At 38.1% G+C, this 27,911-nt stretch overlaps 1 protein-coding gene across 2 annotated transcripts; it reads left to right on the forward strand.

The window, feature by feature from the left end:
* The first annotated feature begins 1,706 nt into the window (after window positions 1–1,706).
* APELA (apelin receptor early endogenous ligand) lies at window positions 1,707–26,439 on the forward strand. 2 transcript variants are annotated; one of them, XR_009616100.3, is made up of 4 exons: window positions 1,707–2,071; window positions 3,452–3,541; window positions 9,578–9,648; window positions 21,889–26,439. XR_009616100.3 is itself a non-coding variant. In XM_060653833.3 (3 exons), the coding sequence occupies exons 1-2, from the start codon at window positions 1,996–1,998 to the stop codon at window positions 3,538–3,540; spliced, it is 165 nt and encodes a 54-aa protein (XP_060509816.2). In that variant the 5' UTR covers window positions 1,731–1,995; the 3' UTR covers window position 3,541; window positions 21,889–26,439. The 2 variants fall into 2 exon arrangements, 1 of the variants encoding a protein (XP_060509816.2); XM_060653833.3 differs by lacking the exon at window positions 9,578–9,648 and having other exon boundaries at window positions 1,731–2,071.
* Window positions 26,440–27,911: the final 1,472 nt, after the last annotated feature.

The raw sequence follows: 27,911 nt of genomic DNA on the forward strand, positions 1-27,911 counted from the left end.
TCAATCCACAAACTGTGAATGATCTGAGCTGAAGTCAGACACTCAACCCACTGAACCACCTAGGCACCCTTGAGTTTATTTATTTTCAGGTAATCTCTACACCCAGCAAGGGGCTTGAACTTACAACCCTAAGATCAAGAATCACATACTCTTCTGATTGAGCCAGTTAGGGACCCCGATGCACTTTTTTTCTTTTAAGTTTATTTATTTTGAGAAAGAGAGAGTGCAAGCAAGGAAGGGGCAGAGAGAGGGAGAGACAGAATCCCAAGCAGGCACCTCATTGTCAGAGCAGAGCCTGATGTAGGGCTGGAACTCATGAACTGTAAGATCATGACCTGAGCCGAGATCAAGAGTCAGACGCTTAACTGACTGAGCCACCCAGGCACCCCTAAAGATTTATTTTTCTTTCTTTAATGTTTATTTATTTTTGAGAGAGAGAGAGAGAGCATGCAAGTGTGGGAGGGGCAGAGAGAGAGAGACAGAGGATCCAAGTGGCCCAATGTGGGGCTCCAATCAGGAACTCTGAGATCATGACCTGAGGACGAAGTCAGGCTCAACTAACTGAGCCACCCAGGCATCACTTGATACATTTTTATATCATGAATCCATTGGACTCCTTAATTTCACTGATTTTGTGGAGCAACGTACAAATACAGCCCAGTAATGTAGTACTATGTTTCCAATCACCAAATGGGCAAATAATCTTTGGTCTGAAGAACTACTGTATACTATTGCCTGTTATAAAGTGCATGCATAATTAGGCAGGCAGGGAATTTTCCAGACTGACTTGTAAAACTAAGACAAATTATGCATTAATATCAAATCTCTGAGAGCCCAAGGTTGTGTACCAACTGCCTAAACCCCGAGAAGTAAAATGCAGCAGAATGCCCCGTAGTTCGTTTGTAACAAGTTGTATATGCTCTAGATTTGGTATTTTGGCTCTACTTGTATTCCAGAGTGTATCTATACTTTCCTTTTGGTTCACTTCACAGACAGTATAGTGATTTCCATTTATAAGAGCTACATATGACAAGGAAGTGCTTAAAAAGGTCTCAGTGCACATGTGCAAGAGACAACACTAAACTGTTTCTGTCTTCTGAATTCAGTGGGAGATGAAGTGAGAACTTTTTTCTCCGTGTTTCATTTCTGTGTCTGTGCTATGTTAGCCTGGTATTCCACCACATATAATTTTTTTTTTTTAACAGAGCACAGATTTCATGAGTTTGTGGCTTTTTAAAAAAAAATCCTGGATGGTATCGCAGATGAAAGTGATCCCCATTACTTTTTAAATATCACTTTGCAAAATAAAAATGCAAACATTTTTATTTTGAAACATTCTAAAACCCCAGGAATGTTTGGTGATAGAAACCTATATGGATTAAGCAATTTAGAGATTTGGAGTAAATAGGCACCACTCGGCGGTGGGTTTGGTAAAGAGAAAGCATTTCAGCACATGTTCTGCCACAAAGTATTTGGGAGTCTTAAGTCCGAGCTTCAGAATTCCTTCTGAAAAGGACAAAAGAGAGACTTCCTGTCATTTTGATTGGTTTCTGCATGTGGGACCAATATGGGCAATGCAAAGTTTAAACAGATGCAAATGGTGAGGGGTGGCGGCAAAGCCTTGCCTTGTTTTACATATTTCTCCACATCCAGATCGAAGTCAGTCTCTCCTAGGAACTTCCACGGCGGACTTCCACTAAATTACAGCACGCTTGAATGGTTTATTTCACCAATATTTGCTTATGGAAATAAAGGGGAGTGACGGGGGAGGGGGAAGGAGAGGAGTGGAGGAGGGGTTTGAGACCGAGGGAGGCTCGACCACAGCACCAGTAACCTTGTCTGATGTGATCATTAACCTTTCTGGAAAATGCAGCTGGCAGTTCTCTGAGGCTCGTCATTAGAATGTGAGGAAAGCCACACAGATATTGCCCAGACTATTCAAAGATTGTTTGGTTTACACTGAGAGCTATTGCTCCGCTTCCGTGCGGCAGAAAAATGAGGTTGCAACAATTCTTTTGTGTATTTTTTATTTTTGTGATGAGTCTTCTTCTTATCAACGGACAGAGACCAGGTAGGACTTTGGTACATTTGTACCGAGTAACTTGTTTATGCCTCTTTGGGTTCGTGGGTCTGAGCATGATTACGTCCTGTTGAAAATCCCTTAGGTGTGCTTAGAGGTATTGGGGGTAAATGGGTTGGTTGGCTTTCGGAAGTATGTCATCTATCCTTTTAGATAATACTATTATGTGTATATTTTTAAAAGTTGATGGATTTTAAAATGATGATAAATATTTTGCCACTGTTTTTCTAAATTCAGGGAAAATTGATTCCTAAGTTATTTTAGATATGTTGTCCTTACAAGTAAAAAGAAATAGAACCGTTTGTTCTATTGATGACAGAGGTTAACAAACTTACAGATTTTTGGGTAAAATACAAACTCCAAAGGAGTTTATTGGAAGAACATATTGCTGACTAGAGTGGGGCATTGTTAACAACTTGATTTAACAACATGAACACCATGTGACAAAATACAGATAAAATCTTATAACAGGTTATTATAGCTTTTATTTTTGGTTATATAATTCGATGTCTCGCTTAAAAAATAAAAGTTTTAGTATTATTGTGCTTATAGAGCCAAAAAAGTGAAAAATATTTATGGTCAAGGTAATATTAATTTACTTGACACATTTTTCAAAGATAGTATCTGTTGTGGTTTTAACCAACAGGAATTTAGTAAGTAGAGTTATTCTAATGTGCTTTTACTTCAAAACCAAATATCTAAGATTTCAAAGCACTGACATGTGTAAAAAAAAAAAAAAAAAAGTTTTCTTATTCAGGAAAGAGCAAACCCAAATTTAAATAGAAAGGTGGTAATATCCATTCCAAATATGTTAGATTGTTTGGGTGGTAATGTAGTTCTCCATTTAGAGCAGACAATGGTGCATAACTGGTTAAAAATTCAGTCTCTGCCTTTTAGTTAAACAGAAGTTTGATCACTGAGGTTATTTCGGATGACGTCCCCTGGTTTGCCCTTTTACATAAATAAGAGAAAATTTCCAAATCAGCAATTCAGAAAGCAGTTGACCCCTTCTTCCAATTTATAGCAATTGCTAATCAAACTGTTAACCACAGAATACCTTGGACAATGTTCTTGTAAAATACCTGTGATTAACTCACTACATAAGATGAAAGATCCAGAAGCATTTAGGAAGAAGTCCTGTAGAAGGAGGAGGTTATGACTGCTACATCCTGCTATTAACATGAACTGTTAGGAAAATGCTTTTGGTTTTTGCATCACGTTAATTTGTACGTCACAATCACATCGGAACAAGTAGCAAATACTCACAATTTAGTTTGGATCCAAAATATTCCCTTACGTTCTCCAGATTAAATAACAGTTCATTTTCTGAAAAATGCTCCTAATATTTCCTTTTTTCTTCCCCCCCCTCAGCTAATTTGGCGTTGAGAAGAAAATTGCATAGACACAACTGCCTTCAGAGGAGATGTATGCCACTCCATTCACGGGTGCCCTTCCCCTGAGGTATTTCTGATAGGAAAGTGTTTTACTGAATTTAGGCAATGTTCCAGATGAGATATATCAAAGAAAGTTTATTTATATTTTGTAATATGTGATAATACTTTTAAGGTGATATCAGTTCGAGGGATGCATACTAACAAATGAAACAGTGAATAATATTGTAGGAAAATCTTGATAATTTTTGATTCTGAGAGATAGTTGTATGGGTATTAATACTACTGTTTGTGTTTAACACTTTCATAATTAAAAAATCACATACCAGGAAAACATAATTTTGAGAGTATCTTTAAACATGTGTTTTGAAAAACACTGAATGTTCTCCAGAACAAGCACATTTCCCACCAAGACCACTGAATCCTTGAAAGCATTTGGACATATTTGTCCAACGACACCATGCAAATGACATCCTATCCTTGATACTCTAATAATGTATTAAAATAGTTTATTTTTCTTGACAATATATCTTTTAATGCATAAAATCAATTTAATATTAATAGCATGGCAGTTTTCCAGTCTTACTCATAGAATTGGTCTTGATAGTTGTTGCATCTTTAAGGATAAATTCTGAATAGAATTTTGCTCCTCTCCCCTCTTTTTTTTTTCCACATTCACTGAAAGGCCAGTGATATTCTACCACCACCACCACCATTAACACTGCTTGAATCAATTAACTTCAAACACTGCCCAAGTTTGTATTTCTTCATACTAGAAAATAAATGACTTGGCGTTGTAATTATTTTAAGCTCTTTAATTCTTGTAAAACATCTCATCTTTGAAAAAAATGCCGTAGAAATATCCCTCAGCTGGTTAACATACACAGGCAATTGTTAAATTAGCTTATTCAGTTGGTCTGTAGACTGTAGTGTTTATGGCACTATTCATTCATTCAGAGGAAAGAATGGTTGCCATGCCTATTGTTTAATACATGCTTTTCAGACCTGGTGAACGTCCTGTAGTAACACAGTAAATGAAGGAAGAGCAATTCAGTAATCACTTGTCAAGCAGACTAAGACAAAAAGCCAAATTCTCTACACCTGTATCTGTAACAAATGAACCTTTGCTATCAAAATATGAAAAATAGCTTTGGTGGAGAAATCCAGAAAGATACAGTAAGAAATTCCCGAGAAGCCAATTAATAGGGACTAAAACATGCTTTAAAAGGATTTTCTATGCTAACAAATCCTTTGGCGTGTGTCACTAATGCATTTCAGTCTCATATACAAATAGTGGTAAAATCTGTGCTTAGGAGTGGAGAAGTTCAAGACTTTCCCAGTACTCCCCCACAAATAACAAAGAGGAGAGGAGGAGGTTCACAGTAGCAAGAGAATTCCTGCATATATAGGGAAAGATACCTTGCATAACGCAAATAAAAGCCCTCAGTTAGCCACAGGTTGTATCAGCTTTCTCCACAAACCACCTGCCATAAAAGCCAGGGTTGCAAGTAAACAAGATAGAGTAATGAAATTTGAATTCTCAAAGTTAAGGAAAATTTTGATCTATAAACCAAATTTATAAACCAAAGGGAAATTTAAATACAAGCCACGTAAACCATTTACTAACAGCAATCCTTTACAAAATTTGGCTGATAGCTGTAAAGAACTGCTTAGGTTACGGCATCCATTTTGTCCGTGTTTAGACTAGTCCTACATTCCAGTTACATGTTCTTTGAAGAATGTATAAAACTCCCATTTTTTAATCCAGAGATAGCGTAAGAGCCAATGCAGGATAAATATTAAGATAATTTTTCAAGATCTTGCTTAATGAGTACTATAATAATGGGGTGCCTGGGCGGCTCAGTTGGTTGAGCGTCCGAATTCGGCTCAGGTCATGATCTCACGGTTTGTGGGTTCGAGCCCTGCGTTGGGCTCTGTGCTGACAGATCGGAGCATGGAGCCTGCTTCGGATTCTGTGTCTCATTCTCTCTCTGCCCCTCCCCAACTTGTGCCCTGTCTCTCTCTGTCTCTTAAAAATAAACAAAAATGTAAAAAAAAAAAAAAAAAAAAAAAAACTTTAAAAAATGAGTGCTATTATAACAAATGCTACCTTCAAATATGAAAGCATTGTTCTCATTGTCCTAAAGTTTGCATATTTTTTACTATGTCCTGCAACACAACTTGAGAACCAAGTAAATCACTATAGACTTAAGTAGCAGAACTTTAAGGCAGAACCTCCCTTTTATTTATCCCCCTCTGTTTTCTGCATGTGTTGTTTATTATTTCTTTATTTACTTACTATTTTTTATATTTTGTGTAAGCTCTATGCCCAACGTGGGGCTTGAATTCACGACCCCGAGATCAAGAGTTGCCTGCTCTACTGACTGAGCCAGCCAGGCGTCCCTGTTTTCTGTATGTTTTAGATAAAAATCACACATTTGATTTGATTCAGTTAGGGACATATACGACTGTAAAAGGATAGGTAAAGTAAGCAGTTAACTTTGGAAATTTTCCAGATTAACCTTTTAAAGTAGTTTAGACTTTTAGCTCCTATAATCGGAATGCACTATTATTATCTTTACTTTGTCAATTTCACCAGCTCCTGGAGTCCTCTCAGTGATCCTCAGTGACATTTCATAACTAGCACAATTGAGTAATTAAATTTTTTTAATGTTTTATTATTTAATTTTTTTTTTTAAGTTTATTTATTTTTGGGACAGAGAGAGACAGAGCATGAACGGGGGAGGGTCAGAGAGAGAAGGAGATACAGAATCTGAAACAGGCTCCAGGCTCCGAGCTGTCAGCACAGAGCCCGACGCGGGGCTTGAACTCACAGACCGCGAGATCATGACCTGAGCCGAAGTCGGCTGCTCAACCCACTGAGCCACCCAGGCGCCCCTATTATTTAATTTTTGAGAGAGAGAGACAAACAGACCATGAGCAGGGGAGGGACAGAGAGAGACACACACACACAGAATCCGAAGCAGGTTCCAGGCTCTGAGCTGTCAGCACAGGGCCCGATGCGGGGGTCGAACCCACAAACTGAGATCATGACCTGAGCCAAAGTCAGACGCTTAACCGACTGAGCCACCTAGGCGCCCCCAATTGAGTTAATTAAATAGAAAAATCTGTGCTGTGTAAAATTCATTCTCTTGAGAATTATTTTTTCTTGCTGAAGTATGTTGGCATCACATTCAGTCCTAAGTGAATCAGAGTTGAGGAAAACAAGAGAAAGGGTGTCAGGAAATCAACTTTGCAGGTTAATGTGAGAGCTTTAGAGTGGAAAATGAGGTAGGTAGGACCTTTAGATTCTAACGATTTTCCTCTTCCAAGCATAAAATCTACATACATACATACTCTAGCTTTTTTTTTTTTTTTTAAAGTAATCCCTGGGAGCCTGGTTGGCTCAGTCAGTTAAGCGACTTGGTTTCAGCTCAGGTTGTGATCTCATGGTTCCTGAGTTCGAGCCCCACATCCGCCTATGTTCTGGCAGCATGGAACCTGTTTGGGTTTCTCTCTTTCTCTCTCTCTCTGTTCCTCCCCCACTCAGTCTGTCTCTCTTTCTGTCTCTCTCTCTCAAAATAAATAAATAAACTTTTAAAAAAATAATAATAATCTCTAGCCCAACATGGGGCTCAAACTCACAACCCCAAGATCAAGAGTTAGATGCTCCACTGAGCCAGCGAGGTGCTCCTATCTAGCTTTTTAGTAATAATTGTGACATGTGTTCATGGTGTAAAATCTTTTCCTAACAGTATGAAAGAATGTAAAGTCAGAGGTGAGTCTCCCAGTCATTTCTCAGAAGCAATGGCTATGAAAAGGTTTTGGTAAAGGTACATTTTAAAAATATTTATTTATTTTGAGAGAGAGAGAAAACGCAAGCAGGGGAGGGACAAAGAGAGAGAGGGAGAGAGAGAATCCCAAACAGATAGGGAGAAAGAGAATCTGCGCTGACAGCACAGAGCCTGACGGGGGTCTTGATCTCATGAACTGTGAGATCATGACCTGAGCCGAGATCAACAGTCAGACACTTAACCGACTGAGCCACCCAGGCACCCTGGTAAAGGTACATTCTAATACATTATTTTAAGTTGAGACAAGCTAATACTCTCGTATCACTCTTGGTGACCATTCAAAATGTTAAGTACTTCTAGTTCTCCATTTCCTGCCTTATTCTTACCCCCTCAAAGTTACGGGCTTCTGACTCCTTTGACCAAATCTCTAGCCGTGCCTGCCAACTCTTTCTGCAATTGTCCTGTTTATTGTCTTGGCCCTCCTCACTCCGTGCTGCCTCTTGGGCTGAACTGAAAGCCAACTCTCTTCAGCACAGAATCTCTACTTTTGTGGAGCACTTTATCTACAATGTTAGCAAGACTTGCTGGGAAAAGCTTCCTTTTTTTAAGTTTTCAACTTAATTTTCTTAGTAATGCGTACACCCAACTTGGGGCTTAAACTCACGACCCCAAGATCAAGAGTCACTCTTCCAACTGAGCCAGCCAGGCGCCCCTGGGAAAAACTCTTCAGATTACTCTTAGGTACCTCTGACTCCCGTTCAGCTCTATTTAAACCTCTAGTTTCCTTGAACTTCTTAACCTTTTCCAACTAACAACAAGAGATTCCTCTTCCCAGAGAAAATCAGACTCTGCCCTCAAGCTACAAACATTTACATCTGCTATACTTCTATCTTCCCTTTGGAGTCTTTTATTAAGAGGTTCCTCTCCTGGGTATGCTTAATCTCTCTACATCTCAAGAAACTGATCTAACCGTTACTCGCTTTCTACAGATTGTTCAATATATCAAAGCTGATCTATTTCACCTTTTAAAATGAGGAAAACAGGTGCACCACTGACTCCATGGTGGTCTTTAGTGACTAGCCCATGTTCTTCTCTACATAGCCAAATTTCTTAAAAAGGTGGCTATTTCCTTTCCTCCCATCTACTTCAATACAGTGCTCCCACTACATTCAGGGAAAGATCCCCAGTGACTTTCTTTTCAATCCAGTGAACACATTTTGGTCTGGTCTCAGCTATCTTGCTATAGGTCAAATAGTGAATGGATTTTCCCTGGTTTCAATGCTCCTTTTTGATTATTAATCTCTGAAACAAATCACTATTCCTTTCAGGACGTGTATAGGGTGTCCAGTTGCCTACTTGGAATCACCTTAGCTGTTCTAAGTCACTTCAAGTTCATGTCTGCAGTGCATTTGCAAATCTCTAGCATGGGTTCTGCACAGCTTATCACTGTAACTCAGTTCTCTGTTCCAATATCATGGTTGTCATCAAGAAGAACTTCCCTGATCCTTTATTTTAAAGAGCAATACCAAAGTAAACTCTGATTATAAAAAAGCAGTACCTCATTCTACCCAAGATACTTCTATTTCCCTTTTCCTGGTTTGTTTCACTCCGTAACACCTAGTGCCATCTGACATAACATATATTTACCTTGTTATTGTTTAGTTAGTATCTGACTCTCTTCATTAGAACGTAATTTCCATAAAAAACAGGGACTTTGTTTTGATCACAGCTATATGCCCAGTGATTCTAATAAGCTCCACAGAAATATCTGATGAATGAATGCATACTTAAAAGTAAACTCTTCAATTCTTCCCACTCAGATATTTCTCCTGTGTTCTGAGAATTTGGAGAATTGTAGAGCTATCATATATTAGATGTTTGTTATGTATCAAGCACTGTGCTATGAAATACACAATTTACAGTCTCACTGTAGATTTTTGAGCTGGTGCCCTATATTCAGTTCTATTTGGTTTCCCAGGTCAGTCATTTCTACCTTGAAATATTTTTAAAAATCTGCTCCCTCCTTTTCATCTCTGTTACCATTATCTTAGTACCTGTTACGTCTATCCAGCATGACTTCAACTCCTTAACTAATCACTGCTCCAGTTCTGATTCTGGAACATCCATTTTTTCTTTTATCACCTGATCTTTCTAAAGTGTAAATCCCATCATGTCACATCTTGATTAAAATTCTTAACTATCCCTGTAGCCTTCAGGATGGTGAGAACTCCCATAGTTTAACAAACAACACTTTACAAAATATACCTCTCCAGCATCATCTGTCATCTCCTCTCTCCTTCCCTCTTCTAAAGGGGATAAGAAAGAATCAAGACTGGCTTGCATGGATTCAAGCTCTGGCCACAAGCTCGTTCAGTGGTCATTGGTAAGTCACTTGTCCCCTCTAAGCCTCCCTCCACTTCCAGACATTTAAGATGGAGCTAGTAATGGTATTAACTTTGCCCTACCATACCTCGCACATGGTAACTGCTAAATCGACAGTAGCTAGAGTTACTATTATTATTTTAATGTTTATTTATTTTTGAGAAAGAGAGAGAGCGCAAGGGAGGGAGGGGCAGAGACACAGGGAGACAGAAGATCCGAAGCAGGCTCTGTGCTAACAGAGAGCCTGATGCAAATCTCCAGCTCACAAACCAAACCGAGAGATCATGACCTGAACTGTTCAGATGCATAATTGACTGAGCCACCCAGGTGCCCCTAGAATTATTATTATTAACGTTACTTTAAAATTAGTCTGTTCTTCACCTCTTGGTGAACTCTCAAGGTATACGTCTGCCTGCAATGGCCTTTCTTTACTCTTTTACTCGCTAATTTTTTTTAAGATTTATTTATTTAAATAATCTCTACCCTCAATGTGGGGCTCAAACTCACAGCCCTGAGATCAAGATTTGCATGCTCTACTAAGCCAGCCAGGCACCCCTTTTCTTCACTATTCATCCTTCAAGAAACCTTTCCTGAGTGTAATACAAATTGTATTAGATGTCTACATTTTGCTCTCAACCTATTTGAGTAATTCCGTCAAAGTACTTGACTCACTGCACCTTGTTAACTGGCAGACCCCTCCCTTCCTTCCTCCACATGGTGTAAATTCCCTGAAGGCAGAATGTGGGTGTTCTGACGTTGTTAAATTAACATTTGTTAAAGTGGAGCACCTAGTACAGAACAATGAGCCAGGTAAGCCTTAGTTCAAAAGCTGACCTAAGATAAATTGAAATAGAGATGTTTATCACTCCTGGGTCCTGGAGGAAGTACACAGACTGCCAGAGGGGCCACATGGGGCGGGCGGGGCGGGGGGGTCAAGGGAGAATGCAGACCTAGAGCACATGCCTTATTATGGACTGTGGGTGGAGTGCTTTTGGGTTCCTGGGCTGGGGTCTCATTGATCAATTCAAACCAAAAAAGCAGGGGGGGTTGGATGGGGGATGGAGGTGGAGGGTGGCCCCACGAGGTTCTTATCTAAGGGGTACTTAAGATAATACAGGCCCTGGGAGGCAAGGGAGATTTGATCACAAGGGCTGTTGGGGAAGTGATATCAGAAGCTTGTATTTGCTTGTGACTCTGTGGCTGCTATCCATATGAGCCTGCAGGAGGGGCTTAAGTGTCCCTGCAAGGCCCCCTCAGGCCACTTGGCCACACAAAATGGATGCCAAGAAGCAGTACCAGGGAGTGGCTCGGTTAACCTCTCAACAGTGGGTTGTATTGATCTTTGTAACATTAGCTGATGAAAAAAGTGTCCCGAATACAGCAGGCACTCCATAAATGTTGCTAAGAGAAATGAAATGAAACTTTTAGTTATTATCTTAGCATTTAAGACTTACCTATAATGAGACCCCAACACACATTTTCAGGAAATAACTGAACAGTAACTGCCAGACTGAATTCTGATTTTCTGTCTCTGTGCTGGAAGTGTTTCTACTCCTAGGAATTGTTTCCCTCATCTCATTAAGTTCAAAACCTTCCCCCTCCCAAAGGAATCTCTTCCAAATTCCATTTTCTTTTTTTTTTCTTTTAATTTTTTTTTAACGTTTGTTTATTTTTTTGAGACAGAGAGAGACAGAGCATGAACAGGGGAGGGTCAGAGAGATAGGGAGACACAGAATCCGAAACAGTCTCCAGGCTCTGAGCTGTCGGCACAGAGCCTGATGTGGGGCTGGAACTCACAGACCGCCAGATCACGACCTGAGCCGGGGTTGAACGCTCAACCAACTGAGCCACCCAGACGCCCCACAAATTCCATTTTCTTTAAAATGAGGCCCACACCCTCATCCACTTAGCTTAAAATTACCTTCCACTCTCTCAACAATTACAGCATTTTTATAAGTATTATTTTTAAAGCTATCATATTCCTCTGTATTTTGCCAGATTTTTATCAGTATTGGAATGTCAGCTCCTTGAAAGGCAAGATCTGGCCCCTAAACCTTAGAGTATAAACCTTTATAATGTGTGAATGGCCCTAAATGTAGGGGATTTCTGCATGGATGATGACATATGTAGGATCTCTTACTTGAAACTAAATGAAAATCTTAAAAAAAAATTTTTTTAAACCTAAATGAAATATAGAAAATTACTGTTTTCTCAGTTAATTATAGTCCATTGTCCAGAAACCATGCTCCGAGAAAATCCCTAATGTTGCTTAGTGATAAAATAAAACTTTTCTGTAAAAATCATGCCTTAATGATAATATATTAAAAAAATATAATACATATTGAACATATAAATCTAGAAACTGTAGTTATGTTATAGATGATGTATTATAATAAATATTCCCCTACCAAAATGTGTATATGATAGACTAAAGCCTAATTTCAGAGTTTTTTTTTCCACTTTGGGAACCGATTTATTGTTACAAAGTGTATAATAATTATTTCTGCAGATATGTACTTAAAGTACTCTATCATGTTCAGACATCTAAAATATCTTTGTAACACATCTTTTGCCTTAATTTGTTCTCAGAGATGTATTCAATTAGTGATCTACTGATACCTGGTGAACTTTATTATTACATACCAGTAACATTTGAAAAATATTATTCTTGGATAACAGCAAGTGAGTATTTGTTGCTATTTGGGTGACGAGAAGAACAAAATCACTTACTGTTAACTGTTAACTATTGCAATACATTTCATCCTTGGATGTATTTTTTTTTACTTTTTTTTTTTTTTTTTTATAGTGGTGCATTGAGGCGCCTGGATGGCTCAGTTGGTTAAGTGTCCGACTCTTGATTTTGGCTCAGGTCATGATCTCATGGTTTGTGAGTTCAAGCCATTTGAGCCCAGTTGCTACAGAGGTTATGGTTTGACTTCCTGCTTTGGTTGCTGTAGAGTTTGTGGTTCAGAGTTCTATTTTAACATATGGCCATTGTCCATTTGTGTGTTCAGTCTCTCGGTTCCAAACTTATTTCATCTCCAGTTCACACCACCCAAGTGTATTACTGTCTGCCTTGCACCAGCCTCCTCATATCTACTTTTGCTTCTCTTTTATCCATTCTTCATATTATCGCTTCATACCACTCAAGATCCTTTAGCAATTTTTTTAAATAGTATTTTTTAATATTTATTTGAGAGAGAGAGAGAGAGAGAGCAAGTAGGGGTGGGGCAAAGACAGAGGGAGAAAGAATCTTAAGCAGGCTCCATGCTCACCACCCCATAAAAATGGACTCATACATCTTAGCAAGTACTCCCTGTTTCTCCCCAGCTTTCTAATCCCACACAGCTACTAACCTGTTTTTTCTTCTTTTTTAAAAAAATTTTTTTTTAACGTTTATTTAGTTTTGAGAGACAGAGATAGAGTGTGGGGGATGCAGGGAGAGAGGGAGACACAGAATCTGAAGCAGGCTCCAGGCTCTGAGCTGTCAGCACAGAGCCCAACACAGAGCCTGACACGGGGCTTGAACTCACGAACTGTGAGATCATGACCTGAGCCAAAGTTGGATGCTTAACCGACTGAGCCACCCAGGCACCCCTAACCTACTTTCATCTTACAGATTTGCTTAGTCTGGACATTTTATATACTTTTATATATATAATTTTTTCTTTTGTGATTGGCTTATTTCATTTAGCCTAATGTTTTCAAGACCCATCCATATAGTATCAGGTATCAGTACTCCATTCTTTTTTAATGATTAAATAAAATTCCATTCTATAGAAAAATCACATTTTGTTTATTTTCACTATGTGGTTATTAGGAATAATTCTGTTCTGAACATTTGTTTATAATTTTTTTTTTTAAGTTTGTTTATTTAGTTTGAGACAGAGCACAAGCAGGGGAGAAGCAGAGAGAGGGACGGGGAGAGAGAATCTCAAACAGGCTCTCTACTGTTAGTACAGAGCCTGCTTCAGATCCTCTGTCTCTTTCTCTCCCCCTCCCCTGCTCATGCTTTCTCTCTCTCAAAAATTAATAAACATTAAAATTGTTGTTGTTGTTTGAGAGGCACCTGGGTGGCTCAGTCAGTTAAGCATCCAACTCTTGATTTTGACTCAGGTCATGATCTCATGGTTCATGAGTCTGAGCCCCATGTTTGAGCCCCATGTTGGGCTCTGCACTTTTAATGCAGATTGGGATTCTCTGTCTCCCTCTTTCTCTGCCCTTCCCCTGTTCAAAACTATATAAAACAAGGGTGCCTGGGTGGCTCAGTGGATTAAGCGTCCAGCTCTTGGTTTCAAATCAGGTCATGATCTCACGGATGGGGAGTTCAAGCCCCATACAGGGCTCTGTGCTGACAGCACAGAACCTGCTTGGGATTCTGTCTCCCTCTCTCTCTCTTCCCCTTCCCTGCTCGCTCTCTATCTCATTCTTCCAAAAATAAATAAATAAGCATTTAAAAATAAATAAAACATTAAAAAAATTTTGTTTGAACATATGCTTTCGATTCTCTAGAGTATATACTTAAGAGTGAAATTGCTGGTTATATGGTTATTCTATGTTTAACTTATTGAAGAACTGCCAAACTGTTTTCCATAGTGGCTGCAGCATTTTGCATTTTACATTCCTACCAGGAGTATATAAGTGTTCCAATTTCTCTGCATCCTCATCAACACTTTTTATTATAACCTTCCTAGAGGTTGGTACGGTAGTCCCCCCTTGTCCACGATTTTGTTGCCCGTGGTTTCAGTTACTTGTAGTCAGCTGTGTTTCAGAAGCAGATGATCCTCCTTCTGACCTATCCTCAGGTCAACAGTTGCGTAACACGATATCCTAATGCCTACATCATTCACCACACTTCATCTCATCACGTAGACATTTTATCATCCCACGTTGCCACAAGAAAGGGTGAGTATAGTATAATTAGATATTTTGAGAGAAAGACCACATTCACATAACTTTTATTACAGCTTATTATTGTAATTGTTCTCTTTTGTTACTAGTTCTTGTTAATCTCTTACTGTGCCTAATTTATAAACTAAATTTTATCACAGATATGTGTGAATAGGAAAAAACATCGTATATATAGGATTTGGTACTCACTGGGGGGTCTTGGAATGTATTCTTTGGGATAAGAGGAGAGTACTGTATCTATCTCATGGTGATTTTGGTTTGCATTTCCCTAATGACTAATGATGTTGAGAATCTTTTCATGTGCTTACTGGCCACTTGTCTATCTTTGGAGAAATGTCTCTTTAAATCCATCGCCCGTTTTTCAATTGGCTTGTATTTTTTATTGTTGAGTTGTAGGAATTCTTTATATTTTGAATACAAGGCCCATATTAGAGATGTGATTTGCAATTATTTTCTTCCGTTCTATGGGTTGTCTTTTCACTTTCTGGGTGTTCTCCTTGAACACAAAAATTGTTAGTTTTGTTACAATCCAGTTTGTCTATTTTTCCTTTGGTTGCTTGTACTTTAGGCATCAAATTGGCTAATCCAAGGTTACAAATATAATTTACACATATATTTTCTGTAAGTTATCTAGTTTTACACTTACATTTATGGCTCTGATCCCTTTATTTTTTTTTTAATTCTTATTTTTATTTATTTAAGTAAACTCTACCCCAACGTGGGGCTCAAACTCACTGTTCCAAGATCAAGAGTTGCATGCTTTATGGACTGGCCCAGCCATGTGTCTCTTATGGTGCATTTTGAGTTAAATTTTATTCATAGTGTGAGGACAGGAGTTCCAGCCTCCTTTTTGTGTAGCTATCCAAATCTAGCACCATTTGTTGAAAACACTGTTCTTTTCCCCTATTTAATTATGTGGACACTGTTGTTGAAAATTAATTGTCCATAAATGCCAAGGTTTATTTTTGGACTCTGAGTTCTATTTCATTGATCTAAATGCCATTTCTTGTGCTAATACTGTACTGTCCTGATTATTGTAGTATTATGGCAAGTTTTTAAAAGGCATGTGTGAGCCCTCCAAATTTGTAGTTCTTTAAGATTTTTGGTCATGCTGATTCCCTTGAATTTCTATATGAATTTTAAGATCTGTTTGTCAATTTCTGCAAAGAGCTAGCTGGAATTTGGAATTTGCATAGGGACTGTGTTGAATCTGTTAATCAATATGGGAAATATTGCCATTTGACAACGAACTTTTCCAATGCAAGAACATGGGGAGTATTTCCATTTAGTCAGGTTTTTTTCAGCAATGTTTTGTAGTTTTTAGAATATAGTTTTACACTTACTTAGTTTAATTTATTCCTAAGTATTTTCTTCTTTTGATGCTATTGTGAATGGAATTTTAATTTTATTTTTGAATTGTTCATTGCTAATGTATAGAAATACAATTTAATTTTTGTGTATTGATCCTATCTCTTGTAAACTTAGTGAAATTATTAATTCTCATAGGTTTTTTTTTTTATTCATTCTCATAGTTTTTAGTAGATGTGCTATGTATAAGCTCATGTCATCAGCAAATAGATACTTTTACTTCTTTCTTTTTCATTTTTTTTCTTAAGGTTTTATTTTTTTTTTTCATTTTTATTTTTTAACGCTTTATTTATTTTTGAGACAGAGAGAGACAGAGCATGAACGGGGGAGGGTCAAAGAGAAGGAGACACAGAATCCGAAACAGGCTCCAGGCTCTGAGCTGTCAGCACAGAGCCCGATGCGGGGCTCGAACTCACAGACCATGAGATCATGACCTGAGCCGAAGTCGGCCGCCCAACCGACTGAGCCACCCAGGCGCCCCTTAAGGTTTTATTTTTAAGTAATCTCTACACCCAACATGGGGCTTGAACTCACAACTCCGAGATCAAGAGTCACAGGCTCTACCGACTGAAGCCATCCAGGCACCCCTACTTCTTCTTTGCTAATCTGGATGTCTTTTATTTCTTTTCCTTGCCTAATTGCCCTAATTAGAATCTCTAGTACAATGTCGTATAGAAGTGGTGAGAACAGACATCTTTGTCTTAATCCTGATTGTAGATGGAAAGCATTCATTCTTTTACCATTAAGTATGTTAACTGTGGGTCTTTGTATATGTCCTTTATTAGGTTGAAGAAGTTCCCTTTTATTCTTAGTTTGCTGAGAGTTTTTATGGTGAAGGAGGACTGTATTTGTTGAGATTATTGTGCATTTTTGTCCTTTATTCTATTGAAATCATGTGTCATATTAAATATTAAATGTTTGGAAGAAAACATATTAAATGTTTGGTAAAATTCACCAGCAAAGCCATCTGGCCTAGGGCTTTTCTTTGTGGGAAATTTTTAAAAAATTGCTGATGTAATTTTTATTTGTTATAAGCCTATTCAGGTCTTTTATTTCTGGGGTGCCTGGCTGGCTCAGTCAGTAGAGCCTGTGACTCTTGATTTTAGGGTTGTAAGCTCGAGCCCCATGTTGGGTATAGAGCTTACTTAAAAAAAAATTTTTTTTTAATTTCTTCTTGAGCAATTTTGGTAGCTTGTATCTTTCTAGGAATTTGTTCGTTTCATCTAAGATATCTAATTTTTTGGCACACAGTCGTTCAGAATATTTCCTTATAATCTTTTAAAACATTTTCTGTAATGTCAATCAATAGTAATGCTTCCTATTTCATTTCTGAGTTTAGGATTTTCAGTCTTTATTCTTGGTCAGTCTAGGTAAGGTTTATCAATTTTGTTGATCTTTTCAAGGGACAAACTTTGGGTATGTTCTTTTTCTTTATAGTTTTTCATTTATTTCTGCTCTCATCCTTACTTTTTTCTTTATTCTGCTTGCTTTACATTTCATTTGCTCTTTTTTCTAGTGTGTTAAGGTGATGAGATTTTTTTTTTTTTTTTTTTGACAGAAAGGGAGGGCACAAGTGAGTGAGGGGCAGAAAGAGAGGGAGGGGGAGAGAGAGAGAGAAGTAGAGCTCACCCGAAGCAGGGCTTGTGTTCGCCTGAAGTGGGGCTTGAACTCACCCAAAGCGGGGCTCGTGTTCACCCAATGCAGGACGCGGAACTGTGAGATCATGACCTGAGCCAAAGTCAGATGCTTAACTAACTGAGCCACCCAAGTGCTCTGTCTTCTCTTTTCATACAGATGTTTAGTTATAAATTTCCCTCTAAGCATTACTTTAGCTACATCCCATGTTTTCATGTTCATCTCAAAGTATTTTCTTATTTCCTTTGTGATTTCTTCTTTAATGGTTGTTTAGCAATGTGTTGTTTATTTCCACATATTTGTGAATTTTTCGTATTTATTTGCTGTTGATTTCTAACTTCATCCTGTTGCTGAATCATCTATTTCTCCTAATTGTGTCAGTTTTTGCTTCATGTATTTTGGGGGCTCTGTTTTTTGGTGCATGTATCTTCATAATTCTTATCTTCCTCAATTGACCCTTTTATCATTATAAAATGTCTTTGTCTCTAACAACATTTTTTGTCTTACGGTTTATTTTGTCTGACATTAGATATCTACTGCAGCTGTCTTATGGTTGCTGTTTGCCTATCTTTTTCTATCCTTTCACTTTCAACCTATTTGTGACTTTGAATCTGTGTGTCTCTGACACAGAGCATAGAGTTGGATCATGTTTGTTTGTTTTAAATTCAAGTTAGTTAACATATAATGTAGTATTGGTTTCAGGAATAGAGTTTAGTCATTCATCACTTTACATATAACACCCAGGGCTCACCCAACAAACACCCTCCTTAATGCCCATCACCCCTCCAGCAACCCTCAGTTTGCCTCCCTCTTTGTTTTTATCTTATTTTTGCTTCCCTTCCCCTATGTTTATCTGTTTTGTTTCTGTTTGTTTGCTTGTTTTTTTATTCAGGCTGACAAGATCTGCCTTTTAGATGGCTTGTTTAGTAGATCCACATTTTTTTTAAGTGGGCTTCATGCCCAACATGGGACTTGAACTCAGGACCCTGAGGTCAAGAGTTGCATGCTTTACCGCCTAAGCCAGCCAGTTGCCCCAGATTCACATTTAATGTTATTGACATGATTGGATGTACAGTTGACACTTGAACAACATAGAGGTTAGTAGCACTGACCCCATGGGCAGTCAAAAATTCATGTATAACTTTTGACTCCCCCAAAACTTAACTAATAGCCTACTGTTGATGGGAAGCCTTACTGATAACATAAACAGATGATTAATGTATATTTTTCATGTTATATGTATCATCTAATGTATTTTTTTACAGTAAAATGAGGTAGAGGGAAAGATGTTACAAAGAAAATCATAAGGAAAACAAAATACATTTATAGCACCATATCAGAAAAGAATCTGTGTATAAGTGGACCTGTGCAATTAAAATCTGTGTTGTTCAAGGATCAACTATATATCTATTTTACTTTCTTAGTGGTTGCCCTAGGACTTAAATAATATATATCTGAATTTATCAGAATCTACTTCAGATTATACTATTCTAAGTCCAGTGAGATATAGAAATACCTAGATAGCTATATTCTCTCTTCCCTCTTTTAATTTCAGCACAGTTATACGTATTACATCTACATACATTACACATACAACTTTGTTAAAATTTTTACTTTCTACAATTTTAGGTCTTTTAAGCCTGAGAGAAGAAAGGAGAGGAAATGTCTATTTATACAGTTGCTGTTATATTAGCCTTCTTATTTACCATTTCCAGTTCTTGTCATTAGTAGATTTTTCTGGGGTCTTAGTCTGTTCAGGCTGCTATAACAAAATACCATAGACTAGGGGCTTGTAAACAACAGAAATTTATTACTCACAGTCGTGGGGGCTGGTTCATAGATGTCCATCTTCTCACATAATGTAAGGGGCTAAGGAGCCATCTGGGTTCTACTTTATAAGGGCACCCACTAATCCCAATCATGAAGGCTCTACTCTTGTGGCTTACCTCCCAAAGGCTCCACCTCCGTTACATTGGCAGTTAGGTTTCAACATATGAATTTTGGGGGCACACAAACATTGCCTTTAGAGCAGTTGAATTAGTATTGCCCCATTTGCTCTATTCCCTCAGACAATTTCTAGAGACTTTAAATTTCCAGAGACTTTTCTTTTTTTTTTTAATTAAAAAAAAAAGTTTTTTTAATGTTTATTTGTTTTTGAGAGAGAGACAGAGAGCAAGCAGGTGAGGGCAGAGAGAGAGAGAGACACACACACAGAGTCTGAAGCAGGCTCCAGGCTCCGAGCCATCAGCCCAGAGCCTGACGCGGGGCTCGAACTCACAAACCGTGAGATCATGACCCAAGCCAAAGTCAGACACTCAACCGACTGAGCCACCCAGGTGCCCCTAGAGACTTTTCGTTTTAAAGAAAATTTTCACCAGCTAAGGTTGGTTCACTGGGAAGAAGAGCTCCTTATATTATTGTTTAAGAACCCTCAAGGTTATGCATTTCTTTTCTTTTAACTGAGCTCTACATCCAGCGTGAGGCTTGAATTCACCACCCCCGAAATCAGTAGTTGCTGGATTTACTGACTGAGCCAGCCAAGCACTTCTGATCTATGCATATTTTAAACATGGATACCTAGTGGTTAATTGCTCTCTAGAAAAGCTACACCACTGGGGCACCTGGGTGGCTCAGCTGGTTCAGCTCAGGTCATGATCTCAGTTGGTGGGTTCAAGCCCCACATCGGGCTCTGTGCTGACAGCTCAGAGCCTGGAGCCTGTTTTGGATTCTGTCTCTCTCTCTCTCTCTCTTTCTCTCACTCTCACTCTCTCTCTCTCAAAAATAAATAAACATTTAAAAAAATGGAGGGGGGCACGGGGGTGGCTCAGTTGGTTAAGCATCTCACTTTGGCTCAGGTCACGATCTCATGGTGTGAGTTTGAGCCCTGCACCGGGGTCTGTGCTGACAGCTCGGAGCCTGGAGCCTGCTTCGGAATCTGTTGTCTCCCTCTCTCTCTGCCCCTCTCCTGCTTGCACTCTGTCTCTGTATCTGTCTCTCTGTCTCTCTGTCTCTCTCTCGCAAAAATAAATAAGCATTAAAAAGAATTTTAAAAAAAGAAAAAGAAAAGCTACACCACCTTACATTTTCAATAGCAGGTTGTGAGAATGCTTATTCCCCACACTTTTGCCAACACTGGGTGTTATTAATGTTTTTAATCTTTGCTAATCTGATAAGCAAAATACCCATCTTATTTTTATGTTCAAAATTTAGGCAGTCTGCAGTGATTTCTAGAAGAAGCATACGTGCATCTTTTCACTGCTGAATTATTTTTGCCATCCCATCATGACTGTCAGGAAAGGGAAATGTTAAGTAGATGGAAGCTTCCAAAAATGAAGCAAAGGGCTGCCTTCATGTCTTCGGGAGGCAGACAAAACAAATTGCTTAGGAAACCTTGATACCAGTGATTTGTCTTCTTGTAAAAGATCCATTTTCTCTTAAAAAAAAAAAAGTTAATATGTTGCTCTACCATATAGTTAAAACTTATTGCTAAGTACTAATTATTAAATAGTTTCACAACATTAAAGGATTCCTAGGGACCATTTTATTTGTTAAAATACCTCAAATTAAGATATTGGTTCTGGGGGCGCCTGGCTGGTTCAGTTGGTGGAGCGTGTGACTCTTGGTCTTGGGGTTGTGAGTTCAAGCCCCAGGTGGGGCGTGGAGCCTACTTGATAAAAGATATTGGCTCTGGTATGTTTTTGTTGACCTCCAAATTAAACTATCTTAGCCGGTATAAATATCAGGAATCAAAATCCAAAATATTAAGGAAAATAAACTATCTTAGCTGGTATAAATATCAGGAATCAAAATCCAAAAATATTAAGAAAATTGAGCAAATAGGCGAAAAATAATTTAGTGAAAAAAATCTCTTTAATAACATGAATTCAGGCCTTTGAAGAAATATGGGTGCTATTTTCATATTGAAAGGTAAGAAAATACAAAGTTGCTTTCAGCACTGAAAAACCTTGGTAAGTTTTTAAAACTCATTATCTATTAAAAAAATTAAGCATGGGTAAATTAGTCTGCTGGATAGCATTTCTTTTTTTTTTTTTTTTAATTTTTTTTTCAACATTTTTAATTTATTTTTGGGACAGAGAGAGACAGAGCATGAACGGGGGAGGGGCAGAGAGAGAGGGAGACTCAGAATCGGAAACAGGCTCCAGGCTCCGAGCCATCAGCCCAGAGCCCGACGCGGGGCTCGAACTCACGGACCGCGAGATGGTGACCTGGCTGAAGTCGGACGCTTAACCGACTGAGCCACCCAGGCGCCCCTGGATAGCATTTCTTTTTATAATGTGTTTCTTTCTTGTTTGTCTCCCCGATATAGATCTTAAGCTAACTTCACCTGGTCTGCCAGAAGAGGAGTGAATAAAAGATACCCACCCACACCATCGTGTGATTGCTTAGAAGTTCCTGTACAAAAAGGAATCATTTGAAAGCACCCTGCGATGGTTTCTTAGTTTTACAGGATTCTCTTTTTCCTGGTTTCTCTTTAGAGGGTAAAATAATATAAATTCAAAAACAATTCCAATCCGAAGCACAGTTATTTGCTTATATAACAAAATCTCTCATCTTTTTCTGTATATTACTATTCTTAGATGAGTTAAAAAGAAATATACTTTTTAATGTCTTAGAACTCTGTAATAATAAAAAGTACAAGAATTAAAATTTTTCTTTCATAGTCCTATAATTCTCCAAAATTAAAATAAGTGTTTATATGTTTGAGTGATTTTTTTTCCAAAAATGCTAAATCTGAAATAAAATGCATTGGTCATTTGGCTTTACAGAATAGGGATAAATTAATTGGTTCATCGATTCTTTATAGAGAGAGACTAAGAAAGAAGCTACTGACTGCTACCAATTTTAAATTATAGGCTTTAATGTTTATGAAAGTATTTTTTTATTTTAAATAATATTCATAAAGTCGTAAAGAAAGTTTTAAAAACTAACTGAAATGATCATTTCTGAATCTATTTCTCATTATGTAATTATAAGAAGCCAATGTTTGATTTCCTTCGAAGTTCTGTTAGATCTTTCCAAGTTGTTAGATACACTCTTAATTTGTATTCATTGAAAAGATCACTCAATGGCATAAGGTTTTTATTTTATTGTAAGTTAATTCCAGGTATGAAATTTACAAATTCTTTTCTTGATTAGAAATTTTGCTTTGTAAACATTATAGAGTAGGAGAAGCCATAAGCCATTAACCCTTATTTTGCTAAAATAAATTTGGGATTGGTATACTCTAAAGAATTTGAGACAGAAATTCTGAAATCACAGTTTGTCTCCCTTTCACAGCTTATTAATGGCATCTTTTGGGATGAAAAGTGTTTATAGAAAGAACTGTAATTAACTTTAAACACTAAAGATGTTTTATGAAATGTGTTACCTCATTTAAATTGGATATTTTGGGGAAATTCTTTTTTTAAAAAATTTCTTTTGGGGGAGCCTGGGTGGTTCAGTCAGTTAAGGGTCCAACTTCAGCTCAGGTCATAATCTTGCTGTCTGTGAGTTCCAGCCCTGCGTGAGACTTTGTACTGACAGCTCAGAGCCTAGAGCCTGCTTCAGATTCTGTGTCTCCCTCTCTTTTTGTTCCTCCCTTGCTCACACTCTGTTTCTCTCTCTCTCAAAAATAAATAAACATTAAAAAAATTTTTTTTAATAAATACAAAATTTTTAAAAATTCTTTTTAATTAATTAATCTCTACCCCCAACGTGGGGCTGGAACTCACAACCCAAAGTCACATGTGCCACCAACTTAGCCAGCCAAGCGCCCCTAATTTTGGGGAAATTATAAATGCTTTTCTGGATAAATCGTAATTCCTTTACACAAGTGCATTTTGATAGAACATAAGCTATTATCAGTTATATTTATTTTTAAAACATATGCTTGTTCATATACTTTGTGCAAATAAAGAAAAGCAATACTTTATACAGTTAAAATACGTCTCATTGAATACAAGCCAATACTATTTCAAGTACAGACTGACATTCACAAAGTTAAAAACCAACCATACCATTGTAATGTAATTAAATGGTTGTAGATAACTGCTCACACAACTGTCGTGAGTTTTCAATAAAACAATCGAGTGTCTACTTGTCCTTATTCTGTATAAGAAATGTTCAAAGTGTTGAGCACAGCATGGTAGAAATCGTTCTGATACTTTTCTTTATTTCCATTGTTTGTTCCTTGATATATACCTTGCCACTACAGTTTTTTACTTAATTCAGGATTATCAAAGTAAGGGCAAAGATTCTCTCAACATCTACAAAAACCCAGCAATAAAATCTGAAAAAAATCAGGTATGCTGAAAGTGGCATACAAGAACGAATCCATGACAATGGAACCAAATGTATTCACTGGTGAGATGGAAGGGGAAACAGAGGAATGTCAAAGATGTATACCGGTTTTTTTGTTGTTTCTAGAGAAAGTGAGAGGGAGTGTGCACGTGGTTATGAGTGGGGGAGGGGCAGAGGGAGCACGAATCTTAAGCAGTCTCCACGCCCAGCACAGAGCCTGATGGGGGAAGTTGGGGGGAGGGGAATCTCAATCTTGATCTCAAAACTGGAAACACGACCTGAGCCAAAGTCAAGAGTTAGCCGCTTAACCAACTGAGCCACCCAGGTGCCCCAAAGATGTAGGCTTTAACTTTCCCTATGATTTCGTGTTTTATTATCTTTCTATTAAAAGTTTTGTTTTTTGTAATTTCTAATCTTTTCAGAACCTGAAGGAAAACGGATTTTACATAGTTTAATCAAGATGGTTAAGGGTTGGGGTGTTTGGGTGGCTCAGGCAGTTAAGTGGCCAACTTCAGCTCAGGTCATTATCTCACAGTTGACCAGTTCAAGCCCTACATTGGACTCTGCCTCGGATCCTCCGTCTCCTTCCTCTGCCCCTCCCCCACTCGCTCCATCATGCTCTCTCAAAAATAAATAAACGTTAAAAAAAAAAAAAAAAAAAAAAACAAAAATAGTTAAGGGGATCAGAAGTAATGGTGCCAGCCCAATTTGGAACCATGAAGTAAGTCAATGAAGGGAGCAGATGGAGAGTGATGAACCAAATAAGAATTGGAAATGCTGATCCCTCTCTCTCGGTTCAGTTCCTTCCAAACTCTGAAGTCAGTGCAGTCTTTGGTCTCATTTCTGCACTATTTTTACTCCTTCAAAGGGCCAGGACTAGAATATGTGGACACAAAATTTAAGGGTGTGCTCAAAACCTCACTGATCAAGATAAGTAACATTTTAGCACCATTTTTGGAAAAAAAAAAAAATTAGCACCACCAAAAATGCATAATGAACAAAATATCAAACTTTTAGATAAAGACAGAACTGACTGAGCCCTGTTAGAGCCTGAGGCAAAGGGAAAAAATTAGTAAATTTAATCTGGTAACAAGAACCTTGTTTTAGCACATTGGAGCCTGAGTTCCAGGCTTTGTTTCTTCTCCTCATTCTCCCTTCCCAAAATGACTTCACTCCCTAAACTCTAGATCTGTATCCCATTTTCTGTTCTTGGCTTCCACTGTGCCAGAATGTTCATGGAAAGAACACTGGATTCTAGCCCTGGTTTCTTTTCACATTTAAGCTCTCATTCTTCTATAAAATCATAATTGGATTCCAAGGAGTCTTGGTAAGTGGTAGTGAGGTTGCTGATTTCAGGCTCCAGTCCCCGTCAACTGCTTTGCAGAAGAATTCTCAACCTCATCTGGAAGTTTGCTATTTAATTGTACACTACTAATCCATAAGAACTATCTATGTGGGGGCGCCTGGGTGGTTCAGCTGGTTAAGTATCTTACTTCGGCTCAGGTCATGATCTCATGGTCCGTGAGTTCAAGCCCCACGTTGGGCTCTGTGCTGACAGCTCTGGTCTGCTTTGGATTCTGTGTCTCCCTCTCTCTCTGCCCCTCCCCTACTCATGCTCTGTCTCTGTCTCTCAAAAAATGAATAAATGTTACAAAAAAAAAAAAAAAAAAACAACTACCTATTCCATCTCCCGACTACATATTAAGAAGTATTACAAACTCAATTTTTGGAAGTCTTCAAAATATCTAGTATCAACTGTTTTGTGTCACTTGCTAGGAGTAGTAAGTAACTATAGAAAATTCTCTAAAGTTTTTTAACTTGGTAATGGATAAAAGTAAAAAATATTTTGGTATGTATACATTTCTCAATTTTTCTATTCTTTTTTAAAGATTTGTATTTCTTAAGTAATCACTATACTTAATTGAGGGTGAGGCTTGAACCCACAACCCCAAGATCATGAAATCCATGCTCCACCAACTGAGCCAGCCAGGTGCCCCACACTTTTTCTATTTTTAATGTAACGTCTCCTGGGAGAATGGGTTAATATGTCAGTTTCCACACTGTTTTCTCTTCCAGTGAGGTGTTCACAAAATTTTTGTGTTTCATAACTCAAATAGTTATGCTTAACTAAATATGACTTGTATACACTGAGCTGTAAGTATCATGAAAATTTCAAATACAGTAAGTAAGCCAAAACCAAAATGTTTCTAATTCTTTAACTTTTGGTAAGAGACAGAGTGCAAGCAGAGAAGAGGGACAGATGGAGACAGAGAAAATCTTAAGGAGGCTCTGCCGTGTTTTCATGGAGCCTGACACAGGGCTCAGTCTCACAATCCTGGAATCATGACCTGAGCTGAAATCAAGAGTCAGATGCTCAATGGCTGCTTAACCGACTGAGCCACCCAGGCACCCTCCCCCTTTCTTGTAACATCTTTAAATAATATTAGCTTTGAAAAATAAAAAAGTTCCAAACTTGCAATTTGACAAAACACCAACATGTTTTCTGTTAAGATACTCTTTCCTGTAATGAGATTGTGGGTGATGGTTATTGTCCATACTGTAATTTTTGTTTTTGTTTTTTTTTTTTTTTTTTGGGACAGAGAGAGACAGAGCATGAACGGGGGAGGGACAGAGAGAGAGGGAGACACAGAATCGGAAACAGGCTCCAGCCTCCGAGCCATCAGCCCAGAGCCTGACGCGGGGCTCGAACTCACGGACCGCGAGATCGTGACCTGGCTGAAGTCGGACGCTTAACCGACTGCGCCACCCAGGCGCCCCATACTGTAATTTTTGGAGTTCTTTCTGTTTTTTGGGTGTCTGAGCCTCTTTAAAAATCATTATTGGGGCACCTGGGTGGCTCAGTCGGTTAAGATTCCAACTCGGTTTTGGCTCCAATCACGATCTCACGGTTTGCGGGTTTGAGCCCCACTTTGGGCTCTGTGCTGATGGTGCAAATCCTGCTTGGGATTCTCTCTCTTTGCCCTCTCCCCCGAGTCTCTCTCTCTCTCAAAAAAAAATGAACATTTTTAAAAATTATTCTTTAGGTTCTGTGTTTGTTTAATTTAAAAAGTGCACTTGTTATAAAGGACGGGAGAGGAGGGAGGGAGGAAAGGGGCTCAGCCTTTTGCAAAGTAGTTTCCCCATAATCCTGTTGGATTAAGCATTAGTTTGCCCATTTTTAGATGAGGAAACTGAAACTCTGAAAATAAGAATAAACTAAAATCACACAGCTAGTAAACTGACACAGTTGGAATATAAATCCAAGTGCTTTCCAAAAGGTACTAGGATATAAGAGGAATTTTAAATTATTACAGACACATCTTTTATAATAAAATATGGCATAAAGAATCATTTCCTGACCTGTAGCTGAAAAATGGATCAAATTTTCTGGTGTGTAGATTTATGCCTCCTCTTGGAGGCAGACCGCTGGAGTGATCACCACTCCTGCACCTTGGCCAGAGACTTCTGTATCTTTGTTGAATTAGGTATGTGTGCCTCATACTGAATTCAACAAAGTTTGGATTCATTCCCTCTCAACTTTCCTTCTCTACTTTCAAGGAAACTTGGAAATTATTCTGCGTGCTTTAACTATTTTTTAAAGAGAAAAACAGCATAAAGTAAAAATAAAATTCTTCCTTTTATGTTTAAGCAGAATATTTGAAACTATTCTAAACATAGTTGTATAAAGGGGCTTGGCTTTTCTCTTTAAAAAATTATTTTCAAATGAAGAAAAACTTACAGATTTTATTTTTTTTAACAAGCTTTACAAGAGATACAAAACAAAATGGAACACTTATACCTGTTACTTCTAAATCTCACTTCTGCTCTCAGGGAAACAGAAATAGGCATTATCAAGTGAATTTATAGATAGTGCGTATGTGCTTTGACACCACGTTTTCCATGCCAGGCACTAGAGCTTTCACTCCTAAAAACTCAATACTCTAAGAGGTTAAGTTGTACTATGTCATGAGCACACTACGAAGGCACACACACGTTATTTCTTTCCACAGTGTCAGCATTATTCAGTCATAAAGCAAAGTTAACATAATT

The sequence above is a fragment of the Panthera onca genome, chromosome B1, assembly GCF_046562875.1.
Source record: "Panthera onca isolate mPanOnc1 chromosome B1, mPanOnc1 haplotype 2, whole genome shotgun sequence".
NCBI classification, from domain to species: Eukaryota; Metazoa; Chordata; class Mammalia; order Carnivora; family Felidae; genus Panthera; species Panthera onca.

Coding starts and splice junctions, on each gene's coding strand:
- APELA (XM_060653833.3), top strand. CDS start 1,996: ATGAGGTTGCAACAATTCTTTTGTGTATTTTTTATTTTTGTGATGAGT. Junction 2,072..3,451: donor TATCAACGGACAGAGACCAG/GTAGGACTTTGG, acceptor CCCCCCCCTCAG/CTAATTTGGCGTTGAGAAGA.